Genomic DNA, 18586 nt, shown 5'->3' with positions numbered 1-18586 from the left:
GCATTTTTTTTACACTTCTTCAAAGTCAGGACCCTCTCAGCATCTGTTCACACACCGTCCATGCGTTCAGTAGCCCTCTGTGGCTGTACTGTACACATACTGACTGGTGACTGGTCTTGCAGCGTTACGTGAACACCCTATTTATTGTATTGATGATTGCACCAAAAAATACAAGCACTTTTTCCTTTCGTGTCTCCCCTTTTTCCTCATAGATTGTATCCATGCTAGCAGGGCTCTCACTCCTCATGGTATTTGAGTTATATTTATTTGTCATGTCTTTATTGTCTGTACAAGTCGCCTCTAAAATGTAAAGTGCAGCAGAATGTCTGCACTATAGAAATAAAATTATTATTATTAGAGGAAAAATCAAGCTTTTTTTTCTTCCTTCAAACTGCTAATCACTTGTGACACTGGGGTGGTTAATATAAGAACGTATCATGAGATTGTACCTCGTCTTCCTACATTCACTGCTTTCTAGGTATCACACAAGAAATGGTTAATGAGGCTCGGCAGGCCCCGGAGCGTCACATGCTGAGTGATGTCAGAGCGCTGGTAGCAGCCGGACAGGACCTGAACAGAACAGACAGCCAGGGGGCTACTCTGGTGAGATAAATTGTGCAGTCATGTTACTTTCCCCAATAACAGTTATGTATTCAAGTCCTCTACAGGCGATCACCTGTTGTAACCAGAATCACCCATTACACGCTTCATGTTATACAGATATTATAATGTAGACTGTGCTGTAATTAGCAATTTCCGAAAGCCACATTCACACTCTCAGTATTTGGTCAGTATTTTACCTCAGTATCTGTAAGACAAAACCAGGAGTGGGTGATAAATACAGAAGTGGTGCATATGTTTCTATTATACTTTTTCCCTGATTGTTCCACTCCTGGTTTTGGCTTACAAATACTGAGGTAAAATACTGACAAAATACTGAACATGTGAACCTGGCCTAATTGGGAATGTGTTGGCATTTTGTATTGTCCGCGTCCCCAAACAGAAAGCCTAGAGTAGATTCCGGCTTTAATTTATTATTTCTAGCATTAATATAGTAAGTCTGACAGGCTGTGGTTGACCATAATCCTCCCCTGATGCCCCTCCATGCATTTAAAGTTGGTGGGCTCAGTGTATAAAAGCTGCTACCTGTTTAAGCAACTTGGTTAAAAACTTACAGTTCTGGCAAAAATGAAGAGACCACTGCAAAATGTTCAGTTTGTCTGATTTTTCTCTTTATAGGTATATTTTTGAGTAAAATGTAAATTGTTCTTTTATTCTATAAACTTCTGATATGTCTCTGAATTTCCAAGCAATAAGTTTTGTATTTTTTTTCTGAAAAGGACAAATGGTCAAAATTAAAAAAAACCCCAGTGCTTTCAGACCTCAAATAATGCACAGAAAACAAGTTCATAATCATTTAGAAACAACAATACTAATGTTTTAACTCAGGAAGAGTTCAGAAATCAATATTTTGTGGAATAACCATGATTTTTAATCACAGCTTTCATGCGTCTTGGCATGCTTTCGACCAGTCTTTCACACTGCTTCTGGCGCAAAAATGTAAGCAGTTCTTTGTTTGATGGCTTGTGACTTTAGCCATCATCCTCTTGATTACATTCCAGAGGTTTTCAATGGGGTTCAGGTCTGAAGATTGGGCTGCCCATGGCAGGGTTTTGATGTGGTGGTCTCTTCATTTTTGCCAGAGCTGTATATACGACTAAACTGCGTATTTGTCTTATCTTCATGTAGCGCCCCCACTGCCGCAGGGCCGAGGGGTACCTGGTACCGGGCCTCTGAGTCTCTGTTCTGGGGTTGTCACGGTGGCTAGACCTGGTCCGTGACCCTGCTGAGGGGCGTACAATGATAGGTGGAGGGAATGGTGATGATGTTGTGGTGGTGCAGTGCAGGTGGCAGTAAATAACGAGGACACCAGGTTGCAGTCTCTTTACCTCTTTACTGAAGACCTCAGCATCCTCAATCCGGAATACGGTTAACCAGGCTGCACAAGCCTGGCCGGTCCGATGGCACCTCCAGAGCTCCCTTTGCAGGTGGAAATCTGTGCCTACCTTCTAGCGCTTGTGTGTTGTAGTCCTTCCCTGCTAAGCACCACGGGATAGTCCTCACAACTGTTGTGTCTGTTTCTCGTGTTCCCTCACAACTCGATTCTGATGTTCTTCCACGTCCCCCAGATGATATGGCTAGGACGCACCCGTATGACGGGGAGGCTCGGAGCTCTTCCGGGACTCTAGCGTCGCCCCACTCCTGTTGTTACCCCCCTGTGTCTTCCTAGGTCAATTGGGTGAGACAGCCCGCCTATAACTGACTGTCCTGCCGTAGGTTTGAAGTTTGGCCTGGAGCTCTATACTTCCTCGGCGTTCCGGCCACCGGTTATGCGCCTCAATAGGATGTTGCCTCGTCTTACAGCACGACTCCTACTGGTATTCTCCTTGTTGCGTTGATCTCGTTTCTCACTCAGCACAATAAACCTCGCTTCTTGTCCTTTCTTGGGGTACCGCCGCTATATCGTGCAGGCGCGGTCCCGTAACGTTCTCTCTGGTTGCTAGGCCTCTGTCAGGATCCCACCCGACAGGGACCCCTCTGAATCTTCCCCTACAACACCCTCTGCCACAAGGTGTTGCCTGGTTCCAACCCAGTCAGCTTTCTCCACTAACTTCCTGCCTAACCCCCAGTTTTACCACATTGTGAGGAGTGGCCTAATACATAGAACCCTTAGCTCCCCCTGGAGGCCAGACTGTGAAGTGTATTGGTGTCTGTGATACCTGGTCAGAAGAACTCCTTCAGTGCCATCAGACGTACCATAGCCCCCCTTAGCGGCGGAGCATCAGTACTGCAACGACCAGGACTTTGGGGCGCTGCATTCACATATTGAGGCAAAACTTGGTCCAAATGCAAAAATTGTAGATAAAGCCACTAACTATAATGTGATATTTATAATACTGGTGTCTTGTTACTGTACGTGAAAGAGGGTCTTTGAGCCCTCCTCAGGCTCCAGGTTCTGGGTACAATTGCCACCTTGAAGCCGATTTCACTATATCATTGTTAGGGGCCTCATAAACAATAGATAACTGTCGGGCTGAACTATAGATTGGCTAAGGCTGCCGTCACACTAGCAGTATTTGGTCAGTATTTTACCTCAGTATTTGTAAGCCAAAACCAGGAGTTGGTGATAAATGCAGAAGTGGTGCATATGTTTCTATTATACTTTTCCTCTAATTGTTCCACTCCTGGTTTTGGCTTACAAATACTAATGTAAAATACTGACCAAATACTGCTAGTGTGACCGTAGCCTAACACACCTCTCCTGTGACTATGACTCCTGTGTTCTCCATGAGAGATCCGCTGCCTGGCTCCACTGTCGTTGGCTTAACTCGCCATGAAGAAACAGATTCGGCATTCAAAATCGGTCATTCTTGAGCCTTACCCCCCCCATCATCATTTGTCAGGGGAGAGTCGGGAAGCTGCCATACTCTTAACAATGTCGACAGAGTCCAATGATATTGGCAGGTTTGGCTGACGTTAGTTTAATGTGTTAACATTCCTATAGCTCAGTATATTGGAAAAATTCACGTAAAAAATCCATGTAAACATACTCTTATCAAATATTTCAAAAATCAGTATATATTACATTTTATATTTCTTAGCCATTCTGTTGTAGTTAAAGGGGGTGTCCACTAGAAGAGTAGTGCTGCATGCTACACTTTTCTTACCATTAAAAGTTGCTATAATCCTCAATGTTAAAGTAAGAGAAAAAACGTACACCTGCCATTCCAATGATGTCTACACTGTGTCTGCCGGCACTCATGTGACATTGTTATATGACATGAACGCTGCAGCCGATCAGTGGCAGCTGATGGGCTGCTGCCTTCACATTTGCCTCAGAAGGAATTCTACAATCTATTAGTGGCCTCTGATGGACTACAGCAGTCTCATGATGTAACAATGTCACATGAATGCCGGCAGACACAGCGCTAAAGTTGCTGGAAGGGTTCAGGTTCAGGACTAAGCGTTTTTCAATATTTCATGGAGGATTATAACATTGAAGAAGGGTTTGTCCAAGTAGTGGACCTCTAATGACGAGACAATTGTAGCATACAGCGTTATTCTTGTTGTAAGTTATTGGGGCCCATAGGGTGCTATTGATATTCATTGTATGACAAATCCAAAACAGAGTTTTAGCTCCTGATATGAATAAAAGCCAAGTCAAAAATGGACAGTTTTTGTTCGTATTGTATTTCTGATGCTCCCCACGATATTCTCGTTTTAGTTAATGGCCCATAAAAGGCTCATATCTCTGGAACCATATGGCAAATTTTCTAAAAAGAATGGAATACTCAGTGGAGCACTGAGACTAAAATAAGAGTAGAGATTGACCATTGGTGACCTCCTGACAGGTCCTCTTTCAGTGCGTGTTCTAGGTTGCCACCTGCTTATAGATGGAAGTTGCACATCATATGATGGGACAGAGGAATATTAAATATAACTTACTGTCCAGTTTATTGAAGGCCTGATGCCTATTGGATCTACCAATGCATGGGTACAATATATTGGTTTCTTGCTAGCTAAATGCCAATTGTTGAACTCATCTGGATCTTCACGTGTCTTCAAAGGTGTTTTTCAGAATTAAAATATACAGTAAGACCAGATATATTCCCCAGGACCTAATAAGTCTGTGCGCTATCATGGTATTATCAGTGTAATGGTAGAAGATAATTTACACTGGATATTGTAGATGAATATATGCTTATCTTGAGTTCTCTGTTGCCACAGCTCCATGTTGCAGCCTCCAGGGGTTTTGCAGAAGTTGCAGAGACATTACTTGAAAATGGGGCTTTTGTGGAAGTCAAAGATCCTGATATGTGGGAACCCCTTCATGCCGCAGCTTTTTGGGGACAGGTAAGGATTGTATCAACTATAACATATACAAAGGTTTCCATTTATTGGCTTAAAGGGATTGTCTGAAGAATGCACAAAATAGATAATGTTTTTGATCACTCTGGGTCCTATAGTTGGGATACCATGGTTAGTGGCAACAGTGTCCCTTATTCCCTGATTAAATGGAGCAGCGATTATTGTAAAATTGTGGTGCTGCTCTATTCAAAGTTTATGGGAGTGAAAGAAATAGACAAATAAATTATGAATCATAATAATAATATATAATAATAATAATAATAATAATAAGACTTCTTAAAGCCAACCTAACCTCTTTCCATTACATCAAATCTATTTTCTAGGGTTAGAGACTGGTGGCATGTATCACTATGTTCTACACTAGCTTAAAGTGTGGCACTTTCAGATCGCCATAGGAGATGGCCATATTGCGGCTAGTACAAGTCTTCATTAGGCCTCTGGAGATAACAAAGCTGCACTAGATCACCTTATGTGCTGATCATCATACACCTTCAGATGAACTTCCACTTCCAACCCTTCTCTTTAGGCATTGCTATACCTGCTTCCTTACGTCAGTGCAGCTACATCCTTAGTAAAAAGATGCGTCATTTTGGATCCCATTATTTGTAATATACCAATGAAATATTTTTGGAATTTCTGCCTTTTGCTTTCCAATGACTGAAGAGTCAGTAGATCTCGGACTGCTCTTAACTATAGTAATGTACACATGTATCCAGATAAAACATAAACAAACAAAGCTGGCTGTCAGATCTAAACCTATCAGAGCATACATAAGTGCAAACGAACTGCCAATCACTGCGCTTGTATCTCAACCCCTAATAACCCACCAATCAACACCTATAATACAAGAAGACCAATCATGTGCCTCAATACATGCCCAAAGTTTATGCAGTAGAGCCAATCCAGGCTCAATACCTACGTCTATCATACCGCCTATAGGGCCTGCTATCCGTGACAGCGAATGTTCACATGACTCGCCGGATCGAATAAAACCCCCCCATGTCTCGTGCGCATGCCCGCCGGCTCCATAGCAACGCTGCATATAAACAATAAGCAGCGCCGCCACGGCCAGCCATGGGACACACCCACCGGCAGCAACAGATTGGCTATTCCAAACAGCAGAGCCAATCCAGGCTCTAAGCCTACTCATATTGAAACGCCTGCCACAGTAACCACATGACCTTCTGCCCGTGATATCAGACGCCCATCTGGCTCACCGGGCAGAATAGTGGTTCCGAACATGGTGCGTGTAGCGCCCCCACTGCTGCAGGGCCGAGGGGTACCCGGTACCGGGCCTCCGAGTCTCTGGTCTGGGGTTGTCACGGTGGCTAGGCCCGGTCCGTGACCCTGCTGAGGGGCGTACAATGAAGGTGGGGGTATGGTGATGTTATGGTGCGGTGCAGGTTGCAGTAAATAACGAGGACACCAGGTTGCAGTCTCTTTACCTCTTTACTGAAGGCTTCAGGATCCTCAGTCCGGAATACGGTCAACCAGGCTGCGCAAGTCCGGCCGGTCCGATGGCACCTCCAGAGTCCCCTTTGCAGGTGGAAATCTGTGCCTACCTTCTAGCGCTTGTGTGTTGTGGTCCTCCCCTGCTGTGCTTACGGGATAGTCCCCACAACTATTGTGTCTGTTTCTGAAGTACCCTCACAACTCGATTCTGATGTTCTTCTTCGTCCCACAGATTGTATGGCTAGGACGCACCCGTATGACGGGTAGGCTCGGAGTTCTTCCGGGACCCTAGCGTCGCCCCTCTCCTATTGTTGCCCCCTATGTCTTCGTAGGTGATTTGTGTGAGACAGCCCGCCTATAGCTGACTGTCCTGCCGTAGGTTTGAAGTATTGCTTGGAGCCTATTACTTCCTCGGCCTTCCGGCCACCGGCTACGCGCCTCAGTAGGATGTTGCCTCGTCTTACAGCACGACTCCTACTGGTATTTCTCCTTGTTGCATTGATCTCGTTTCTCACTCAGCACAATGAACCTCGCTTCTTATCCTTTCTTGGGGTACCGCCGCTATCTCGTGCAGGCGCGGTCCCGTAACGTTCTCTCTGTTCGCTAGGCCTTCTGTCAGGATCCCACCCCTGACAGGGACCCCCCTGAGTCTCTCCCCGCAACACCCTCTGCCACAGGATGTTGCCTGTTCGATTCCCAGCCAGCTTCTGTCTGTCTAACTTTCTGCCTAACCCCCAGTTTTACCAGATTGTGAGAAGTGGCCTAATACATAGCACCCTTAGCTCCCCCTGGAGGCCAGACTGTGAAGTGTATTGGTGTCTGTGATACCTGGTCAGAAGAACTCCTTCAGTGCCATCAGACGTACCATAGCCCCCCTTAGCGGCGGAGCGTCAGTACTGCAGCAACCAGGACTCTGGGGCGCTGCACTGCGCATGCCCGCCGGCTCCATGGTAATGAAATACATGCCACCAGCATGCAACGTCACCACGGACCGCCGAAGGACACGCCCCATAGTGGAGCCAATCCAGGCTCCATACACATCAAACCGCCCCAATCATTAATCATTAATCATGGCAGTTCGTTTGCACTTATGTATGCTCTGATAGGTTTAGATCTGACAGCCAGCTTTGTTTGTTTATGTTTTATCTGGATACATGTGTACATTACTATGATCGTGAACAGAATTATTATTAATTGGGTTTTCTACTGATATTATGATATGTTTTTAATCATATATGTTTCACTGTTTATATATTTTTTTCTGTAATTAAGATCACTTGATGATGTGTATGTAAATTTTATGGGCGGACCTATTAGGCGGTGGTTATCCACTTCCTATTTAAGGCCGTCATTTTGGCTGTTATGTATGCTTGACAAAGACCCTCTGAGGTTGAAACGTTGCACTTATGGCACAATAAAGTGTTTATGGTCTTCACCTGGATTGGATGCTGTCCTTCACTTTGAACTTTTGGTATGTACTCCTCCACTTGGATCCTGTGGAGTTAGGACGGGCAACCACTTTCTGCAGTAGTGCTGTCAGCCGCCATTCTGCTCTTAACTATAGTCAGAGATCCAGAACGTTGGGCAACTGATGGGGAAATGATTTGCTAAGGAGAGCAAATTCCTATAATGATCTGCTGATTTTATGATTTTAGTAAGTTCTTTCTAATTGCTTTGCAGATTTATGTAGCAGAGATTTTAGTGTCACACGGTGCCAGCTTGAGCAGTAAGACTTCCTTGGATGAAACTCCTCTTGGTGAGTTGCATACATCGTGTAGTGAGGTCAATCTTCAATACATAGAAATGTTATGTCGCTCTTTCTTGCTTGGTAAACCTGCTAACATCTAGTCAGAATGTGTCTGGAAGTATGTAAATTGCATAGTTGTGGCCTAATCTGTTTGGCTGCTTGTTCCCTTTAAGCCCTTTGCAATCTGTTTCATACATTTTAGTCACAGGTCATTTGCGGGCTATATGGCATGGACTCAGGAGCTCAGCCCACTTGATGTCGGACAGATGCTGGCTGTGTTATACAGGCAGCATATGCCGGTAACAGCAGTGACTGGAGTTATCTCCAATCACTGCTGTTTAACCATTTAAATGCTGCTGTCAGACACTGACAATGGCATTTAAATAACTTGTATGCCACTATTTACGATGGGTTACCATGGCAGTCAGGGACTTTCTCAATCCTCTATTAAACTCCCAAGAGAACGTCAGTTATGCACTCAGACTACAACAATCCGATAAAAAAATCGTATTGCACTCTCCCCAATGTTTCTCTATGTAGTAGCTTGCATCTGCGATTATTTTCTCATGCCAATTCGGCAGCATGCTGCGATTGCACCCAAGAGGAGCGCACGTGCCCATATAAGTCTATGGGTGCATGTGAAACATTGCACTGCACTCGGATATTGTGATTCCCACCGACACCGGCAGCAGAGGAGATGGAGAAATTACTTTCTCTGTCTCCTCCACAGCTGTGCTCTGATCCCCTTATGCTAGAGGATGAGAGCACAGAGTACTGACACTCGACTTCCGCTCACAGCAGAGCAAGAGCCGTGTGTCATTAGCATATCCCATGAGAGAATCATTAGATGCCATAAGCTAATGGGACCCCGGCCTTACAGTAGTAGCGGTCAAGTGACCACAGGTTCAAGTAATAAAAAATAAAGTTAAAATAAAAAAAAAATAAATAATGTAAAAAAGTATACAAAAGTTGAAATCATTCACCCTTTTGTATGTTAAAAAATAAAGTAAAAAAAAAAACATTTTGCTATCATCGTGTTTAATAGCTTTATTATTAACATATTAAAACATTTAAAACGTGTGTGGAAACACTTTTATGAATATCAAGTAAGAAAGGAGATTTCATTTTTACATTAATCCTATGAACGAAAATACAGTATATTAAAATATGGCTGCAAAATACAGCAATTGCTATACTGTTACGGGAAGAAAAGAATAAATAAACAAAATTATAGTACAATAGGGGAAGGATGAATTCTCTAAAAATGGAGAACATTCCTAATATATAGATTCTATTTAACAATAACACAATGTTACCACTAACATAGGTAGATACAGTCATGGCCAAAAGTATTCACACCCCTGCAATTCTGTCAGATAATACTCAGTTTCTTCCTGAAAATGATTGAAAACACAAATTCTTTGGTATAATTATCTTCATTCAATTTGTCTTAAATGAAAAAACACAAAAAGAATTGTCCTAAGCCAAATTGGATATAATTCCACACCAAACATAAAAAAGGGGGTGGACAAAAGTATTGGCGCTGTTTGAAAAATCATGTGACGCTTCTCTAATTTGTGTAATTAACAGCACCTTTAATTTACCTGTGGCACCTAACAGGTGTTGGCAATAACTAAATCACACTTGCAGCCAGTTGACATGGATTAAAGTTGACTCAACCTCTGTCCTGTGTCCTTGTGTGTACCACATTGAGCATGGAGAAATGAAAGAAGACCAAAGAACTGTCTGAGGACTTGAGAAACCAAATTGTGAGGAAGCATGAGCAATCTCAAGGCTACAAGTCCATCTCCAAAGACCTGAATGTTCCTGTGTCTACCGTGCCCAGTGTCATCAAGAAATTTAAAGCCCATGGCACTGTGGCTAACCTCCCTAGATGTGGACGGAAAAGAAAAATTGACAAGAGATTTCAATGCAAGATTGTGCGGATGTTGGATAAAGAACCTCGACTAACATCCAAACAAGTTCAAGCTGCCCAGCAGTCCGAGGGTACAACAGTGTCAACCCGTACTATCCTTCGGCGTCTGAATGAAAAGGGACTGTATGGTAGGAGACCCAGGAAGACCCCACTTCTTACCACGAGACATAAAAAAGCCAGGCTGGAGTTTGCCAAAACTTACCTGAAAAAGCCTAAAACGTTTTGGAAGAATGTTCTCTGGTCAGATGAGACAAAAGTAGAGATTTTTGGGCAAAGGCATCAACATAGAGTTTACAGGAGAAAAAAAAGAGGCATTCAAAGAAAAGAACATGGTCCCTACAGTCAAACATGGCGGAGGTTCCCTGATGTTTTGGGGTTGCTTTGCTGCCTCTGGCACTGGACTGCTTGACCGTGTGCATGGCATTATGAAGTCTGAAGACTACCAAAAAATTTTGCAGCATAATGTAGGGCCTAGTGTGAGAAAGCTGGGTCTCCCTCAGAGGTCATGGGTCTTCCAGCAGGACAATGACCCAAAACACACTTCAAAAAACACTAGAAAATGGTTTGAGAGAAAGCACTGGAGACTTCTAAGGTGGCCAGCAATGAGTCCAGACCTCAATCCCATAGAACACCTGTGGTGAGATCTAAAAATGGCAGTTTGGAGAAGGCACCCTTCAAATATCAGGGACCTGGAGTAGTTTGCCAAAGAAGAATGGTCTAAAATTCCAGCAGAGCATTGTAAGAAACTCATTGATGGTTACCGGAAGCGGTTGGTCACAGTTATTTTGGCTAAAGGTTGTGCAACCAAGTATTAGGCTGAGGGTGCCAATACTTTTGTCTGGCCCATTTTTGGAGTTTTGTGTGAAATGATCAATGTTTTGCTTTTTGCTTCATTCTCTTTTGTGTTTTTTTATTTAAGACAAATTAACCCCTTCCCGACCTTTGACGCCACGTAGGCGTCATGAAAACCCGTGCCAATCAGACCTATGACGCCTATGTGGCGTCATGGAAAGATCGCATCCCTGCAGATCGGGTGAAAGGGTTAACTCCTATTTTACCCGATCTGCAGGGAGAGGGGGAGTGGTACTTCAGCCCAGGGGGGGTGGCTTCACCCCCCCGTGGCTACGATCGCTCTGATTGGCTGTTGAAAGTGAAACAGCCAATCAGAGCGATTTGTAATATTTCACCTAAAAAACTGGTGAAATATTACAATCCAGCCATGGCCGATGCTGCAATATCATCGGCCATGGCTGGAAACACTAATGTGACCCCCCCACACCCCACCGATCGCCCCCCCAGTGCTCCGTTATAGGGTCCGGTCCCCTCCGTCCGCCTGCCGGCTCCCCCGTCCTGCTGTCCGCTCCCCCGTCCTCCTGCCCGCTCCCCCCCTGCTCCTATGTCACCCCCCCGTGCTCCGACGCCCCCCTCGTGCCCCGATCTCCCCCCCTTATACTTACCGAGGCTCCCGGTCCCCGTCCGCCTCCATCATGGGCGCCGCCATCTTCCAAAATGGCGGGCGCATGCTCAGTGCGCCCGCCGGCCGGCAGATTCATTAGAGGTACATTTTGATCGCTGTGGTAGGTTCTATCACAGCGATCAAAATAAAAAAATAATAAATAAACCCCCCCCTTTATCACCCCCATAGGTAGTGACAATAATAAAATAAAGAAAATATTTTTTTTTCTTTTTCCACTAGGGTTAGGGTTAGAACTAGGGTTAGAACTAGGGGTAGGGTTAGGGGTAGGGTTAGGGTTACGGGTAGGGTTAGGGTTAGGGGTAGGGTTATGGCATGTGCACACAGAGCGGATCGGCCGCGGATCCGCAGCGGATCGGCAGCGGATCGGCCGCGGATCCGCAGCGGATCGGCAGCGGATCGGCCGCGGATCCGCAGCGGATCCGCAGCGGATCGGCAGCGGATCCGCAGCGGATCGGCCGCGGATCCGCAGCGGATCGGCCGCGGATCCGCAGCGGATCGGCAGCGGATCGGCAGCGGATCGGCAGCGGATCCGCAGCGGATCGGCAGCGGATCCGCAGCGGATCGGCAGCGGATCCGCAGCGGATCGGCCGCGGATCCGCAGCGGATGGGCCGCGGATCCGCAGCGGATTGGCCGCGGATCCGCAGCGGATTGGCAGCGGATCCGCAGCGGATTGGCCGCGGATCCGCAGCGGATTGGCCGCGGATCCGCAGCGGATTGGCCGCGGATTGGCAGCGGATCCACAGCGGATTGGCCGCTGCGAATTCGAAGCAGTTTTCCATCAGGTTTACAGTACCATGTACACCTAAGGAAAACCAAATCCGCTGTGCCCATGGTGCGGAAAATTCCGCGCAGAAACGCTGCGTTGTATTTTCCGCAGCATGTCAATTCTTTGTGCGGATTCCGCAGCGTTTTACACCTGTTCCTCAATAGGAATCCGCAGGTGAAATCTGCACAAAAAAAACACTGGAAATCTGCTGTAAATCCGCAGGTAAAACGCAGTGCCTTTTACCTGCAGATTTTTCAAAAATCGTGCGGAAAAATCTCACACGAATCCGCAACGTGGGCACATAGCCTTAGGGTTAGGATTAGAGTTAGGGTTGGAATTAGGGCTAGGGTTTGAAATAGGGTTAAGATTAGGCTTGTGGTTAGGGTTACGGATAGGGTTAGGGTTGTGTTGGGGTTACAGTTGTGGTTAGGGTTGGGATTAGGGTTACGGTTGGGATTAGGGTTAGGATTAGGGTTGGAATTAGGGTTACGGGTGTGTTGCGGTTAGGGTTGTGGTTAGGGGTGTGTTGGGGTTAAGGTTGTGATTAGGGTTATGGCTACAGTTGGGATTAGGATTAGGGGTGTGTTGGGGTTAGTGTTGAAGTTAGAATTGAGGGGTTTCCACTGTTTAGGCACATCAGGGGTCTCCAAACGCAACATGGCGCCACCATTGATTCCAGCCAATCTTGCGTTCAAAAAGTCAAATGGTGCTCCCGCCCTTCCAAGCCCCGACGTGCGCCCAAACAGTGGTTTACCCCCACATTTGGGGTACCAGCGTACTCAGGACAAACTGGGCAACAACTGTTGGGGTCTAATTTCTCCTGTTACCCTTGCAAAAATAAAAAATTACTTGCTAAAACATAATTTTTGAGGAAAGAACAATTATTTTTTATTTTCACGGCTCTGCGTTATAAACTTCTGTGAAGCACTTGGGGGTTGAAAGTGCTCACCACACATCTAGATAAGTTCCTTCGGGGGTCTAGTTTCCAAAATGGGGTCACTTGTGGGGTGTTTCTACTGGTTAGGCACATCAGGGGCTCTGCAAATGCAATGTGACGCCCGCAGACCATTCCATCAAAGTCTGCATTTCAAATGTCACTACTTCCCTTCTGAGCCCTGACGTGTGCCCAAACAGTGGTTTACCCCCACATATGGGGTATCAGCGTACTCACAACAAACTGGGCAACAAATATTGGGGTCCAAATTCTCCTGTTACCCTTGTGAAAATAAAAAATTGCTTGCTAAAACATCTTTTTTGAGGAAAGAAAAATGATTTTTTATTTTCACGGCTCTGCGTTGTAAACTTCTGTGAAGCACTTGGGGGTTGAACGTGCTCACCACACATCTAGATAAGTTCCTTGGGGGGTCTAGTTTCCAAAATGGGGTCACTTGTGGGGGGTTTCTACTGTTTAGGCATATCAGGGGCTCTGCAAACGTAACATGATGCCCGCAGACCATTCCATCAAAGTCTGCATTCCAAAACGTCACTACTTCCCTTCCGAGCCCCGGCATGTGCCCAAACAGTGGTTTACCCCCACATATGGGGTATCAGCGTACTCAGGAGAAACTGGACAACAACTTTTGGGGTCCAATTTCTCCTGTTACTCTTGCAAAAATAAAAAATTCTGGGCTAAAAAAATATTTTTGAGGAAAGGAAACACATTTATTATTTTCACGGCTCTGCGTTATAAACTTCTGTGAAGCACTTGGGGGTTCAAAGTGCTCACTACACATCTAGATAAGTTCCCTTGGGGGTCTAGTTTCCAAAATGGAGTCAATTGTGGGGAGTTCCTACTGTTTAGGCACATCAGGGGCTCTGCAAACGCAACCTGACGCCCGCAGAGCATTCCATCAAAGTCTGCATTTCAAAACGTCACTACTTCCCTTCCGAACCCCGACGTGTGCCAAAACCGTGGTTTACCCCCACATATGGGGTATCAGCGTACTCAGGAGAAACTGGACAACAACTTTTGGGGTCCAATTTCTCCTGTTACCCTTGGGAAAATAAAAAATTGTGGGCTAAAAATCATTTTTGAGAAAAGAAAAATTATTTTTTATTTTCATGGCTCTGCGTTATAAACTTCTGTGAAGCACTTGGGGGTTCAAAGTGCTCACCACACATCTAGATTAGTTCCTTGGGAGGTCTAGTTTCCAAAATGGGGTCACTTGTGCGGGAGCTCCAATGTTTAGGCACACAGGGGCTCTCCAAACGCGACATGGTGTCCGCTAATGATTGGAGCTAATTTTCCATTCAAAAAGCCAAATGGCATGCCTTCCCTTCCGAGCCCTGCCGTGCGCCCAAACAGTGGTTTACCCCCACATATGGGGTATCATCGTACTCAGAACAAACTGGACAACAACATTTGGGGTCCAATTTCTCCTATTACCCTTAAGAAAATAAAAAATTCTGGGCTAAAAATCATTTTTGAGGAAAGAAAAATTATTTTTTTATTTTCACGGCTCTGCGTTATAAACTTCTGTGAAGCACCTGGGGGTTATAAGTGCTCACTATGCATCTAGATAAGTTTCTTGGGGGGTCTAGTTTCCAAAATGGGGTCACTTGTAGGGGAGCTCCAATGTTTAGGCACACAGGGGCTCTCCAAACGCGACATGGTGTCCGCTAACGATTGGAGCTAATTTTCCATTCAAAAAGTCAAATGGCACGCCTCCCCTTCCGAGCCTTGCCGTGCACCCAAACAGTGGTTTACCCCCACATATGAGGTATCGGCATACTCAGGAGAAATTGCCCAACAAATTTTAGGATCCATTTTATCCTGTTGCCCATGTGAAAATGAAAGAATTGAGGCTAAAAGAAATTTTGTGTGAAAAAAAAGTACTTTTTCATTTTTGCGGATCAATTTGTGAAGCACCTGGGGGTTTAAAGTGCTCACTATGCCTCTGGATGAGTTCCTTGGGGGGTCTAGTTTCCAAAATGGGGTCACTTGTGGAGGAGCTCCAATGTTTAGGCACACAGGGGCTTTCCAAACGCGACATGGTGTCCGCTAACGATGGAGATAATTTTCCATTCAAAAAGTCAAATGGCGCTCCTTCCCTTCCGAGCCTTACCATGTGCCCAAACAGTGGTTTACCCCCACATGTGAGGTATTGGTGTACTCAGGAGAAATTGCCCAACAAAATTTAGGATCCATTTTATCCTGTTGCCCATGTGAAAATGAAAAAATTGAGGCTAAAATAATTTTTTTGTGAAAAAAAAGTACTTTTTCATTTTTACGGATCAATTTGTGAAGCACCTGGGGGTTTAAAGTGCTCACTATGCTTCTAGATAAGTTCCTTGGGGGGTCTAGTTTCCAAAATGTGGTCACTTGTGGGGGAGCTCCAATGTTTAGGCACACGGGGGCTCTCCAAACGCGACATGGTGTCCGCTAAAGATTGGAGCCAATTTTTCATTCAAAAAGTCAAATGGCGCTCCTTCCCTTCCGAGTTCTGCCGTGCGCCCAAACAGTGGTTTACCCCCACATATGAGGTATCAGCGTACTCAGGACAAATTGGACAACAACGTCCCTGGTCCAGTTTCTCCTTTTACCCTTGGGAAAATAAAAAAATTGTTGCTAAAAGATCATTTTTGTGACTAAAAAGTTAAATGTTCATTTTTTACTTCCATGTTGCTTCTGCTGCTGTGAAACACCTGAAGGGTTAATAAACTTCTTGAATGTGGTTTTGAGCACCTTGAGGGGTGCAGTTTTTAGAATGGTGTCACTTTTGGGTATTTTCAGCCATATAGAACCCTCAAAATGACTTCAAATGTGAGGTGGTCCCTAAAAAAATGGTTTTGTAAATTTTGTTGTAAAAATGAGAAATCACTGGTCAAATTTTAACCCTTATAACTTCCTAGCAAAAAAAAAAATTGTTTCCAAAATTGTGCTGATGTAAAGTAGACATGTGGGAAACGTTATTTATTAACTATTTTGTGTCACATAACTCTCTGGTTTAACAGAATAAAAATTCAAAATGTGAAAATTGCGAAATTTTGAAATTTTTTGCCAAATTTCAGTTTTTTTCACAAATAAACTCAAAAATTATCGACCTAAATTTACCACTAACATGAAGCCCAATATGTCACGAAAAAACAGTCTCAGAATCGCTAGGATCCGTTGAAGCGTTCCTGAGTTATTACCTCATAAAGGGACACTGGTCAGAATTGCAAAAAACGGCAAGGTCATTAAGGCCAAAATAGGCTGGGTCATGAAGGGGTTAAATGAAGATAATAATACCAAAGAATTTGTGTTTGCAATCATTTTCAGGAAGAAACTGAGTATTATCTAACAGAATTGCAGGGGTGTGAATACTTTTGGCCATGACTGTATGTAGGGAAAAAAGTAAAAAAATGTCTTTCTCTTCAGCGAGGCACATGGTTATCTGCGTTAGTGTCTCTAAGGTGTATTTAAGGCTGTCTTCCACTCATCCCCCTCCTTAATTTGAAAGATATTATATGTCCCCCTGAGATCCAGTTTAGAAAACCATTTTGCCCCGATGATCTAGTTAAAGAGATCTGGAATGTGATCCTGTAAAGTTCGTGGAAATCTAGACAGGGGATTAACCCCGATCTTTTTTCTTAACAAAAAAAAAACCCCACTGCAATGGGAGATGAGGTCTGATATGACCCATTGCCAAACTTTCTCCAATATAGTCCTTCATGGCCTGCCTCTCCAGACCGGAATATTATATAACCTGCTCTTAGCCAGCTTGGCCCCTGCAATAAGATTAATGGCGCAATCATAAGACCGATGAGGAGAGAGTTCTTGACACCTCTGTTCTGAAAACTTGCCCAAAGTCAGAAAGGTATTCCAGCAAAGACCAGGCATCCACCCTGGCTAACCGGGTGCCAAAGCAGTGTCCTTGACAGAGCTCACTCCATCTTACCACCTCCCGAGTCAGCCAGTCCACTACAGGATTGTGCAGCATAAGTGAAGGTCGTCCCAGGACCACAGGAGAGGGCATGCCCTCTAGCACATAACAATCGATTCATTCCGAGTGTATGGCTCTTACCTGCAGATGTATCACTCGAATAAAGTAATGAGTAAAATACCTGTGGCTCAAAGGTACAGAGTCAATGGCGACTATGGCTATTGGTCTGGACAGTTAATGTAGCTTGAGACCCTAGTCCTGGGCTAACCTTGAGTCAATCTGATTAAACCCCACCCCACTGTCCAAAAAGGCTGAAATAACCACCTTACATTTGCCAAAATGGATCTTGGCCGATAAAAAAATTGTGACCTACTCACAGAGGAAATGTGAACACCTGGCTTGCTAACCTCCCCGCAACTCAGGTTCCTCCGTTTTCTGGCAGCTTGTTGCGATTATGTATGGAAGGACAGGTACCCACTAAAAGACCCTTCCCTCCACAGAAAAACACGCTTCCCCTTTATGCCGACCAACAGGAAGACAAATAAAATGAGTCGCTCCCTCAACATGGGTTCCTCAATTGACTCAGTACTAGGTTCCCTTGACCGCGAGTCCCTCAAAAATTGAGGTGCCTCTTTATGTCTCTGGCAATGACCGCGGTCCACACAGATAGCCAGAGACATGGTCACCTCCAGGGAAACTGGTGTTTCAAACAGGGCAAAGGTATCATTTACCCTCACAGAAAGCCCCTGACAGAACTGGTTATGGAGCATGGGGTCATTCCACTTATGGACCATCTAGGGCACTCAGAACAATATTCCTCTGCTGGCCAGTTTCCCTGACGAAACTGATGAAGTGTAGACTCGGCCAGAGAGACTCGGCCAGGGTCATCGGATTCGTATATATATGTATATGAGAGTCAGAAGGGAGAGAAAATGACGAGGCTTGGGAGTCACCCTGAAAGGGAGAAATTACTATCCCCATCCATTGCTCCTTGGTACCTGAGGAGTGGGGTAGTTTAAAATAGAGTTTACAGGCCTCCCTGAAAACAACAAACTTATCCTTACCCCCGAAAACCTATCCGGTAGAGCGATCTTGGACTCCACCAGGGTTTACCCAGGAGCCGAAGGCCCTAAACCTGATGTGTTTGGAAGCTGCAAAATGACGGTGCGTACGTCTGCCACCTCCAGGCTGATTAGCAAATATGTCCACAAACACAGTAAAAATGCCTATTCAATTGTGAACTAGACTAAATTTTCTGCAAGGACAAAGTAATAGGTTCAGTACAAGCAGAAGCATAAATCATAAAAAGTGTACACAAGAACCAAGTAATGAAAAATATTCAATTTTATTAATCATAACAATACAAAAGACAGAGTTGATATAAGAAATATACTGTATATATAAAAAGTGCTA

General features: G+C 44.8%; 1 protein-coding gene across 3 annotated transcripts in view; it reads left to right on the top strand.

The window, feature by feature from the left end:
* The window catches only part of PPP1R16B (protein phosphatase 1 regulatory subunit 16B), a 134629-nt gene that overhangs the window by 106755 nt on the left and 9288 nt on the right, over nucleotides 1-18586 (top strand). For all 3 annotated transcript variants that reach the window (XM_077251528.1, XM_077251526.1, XM_077251527.1), the window contains 3 exons: nucleotides 479-603; nucleotides 4789-4914; nucleotides 8062-8137. In XM_077251528.1, coding sequence (XP_077107643.1) covers nucleotides 479-603; nucleotides 4789-4914; nucleotides 8062-8137 — 327 coding nt within the window. The remainder of the gene's footprint in view (nucleotides 1-478; nucleotides 604-4788; nucleotides 4915-8061; nucleotides 8138-18586) is intronic.

The sequence above is a fragment of the Ranitomeya variabilis genome, chromosome 4 (genome assembly GCF_051348905.1).
Source record: "Ranitomeya variabilis isolate aRanVar5 chromosome 4, aRanVar5.hap1, whole genome shotgun sequence".
Taxonomy (NCBI): domain Eukaryota; kingdom Metazoa; phylum Chordata; class Amphibia; order Anura; family Dendrobatidae; genus Ranitomeya; species Ranitomeya variabilis.
The sequence above is the reverse complement of the archived record's forward strand: the minus strand, read 5'-3'. Positions and strand labels throughout refer to the sequence as shown.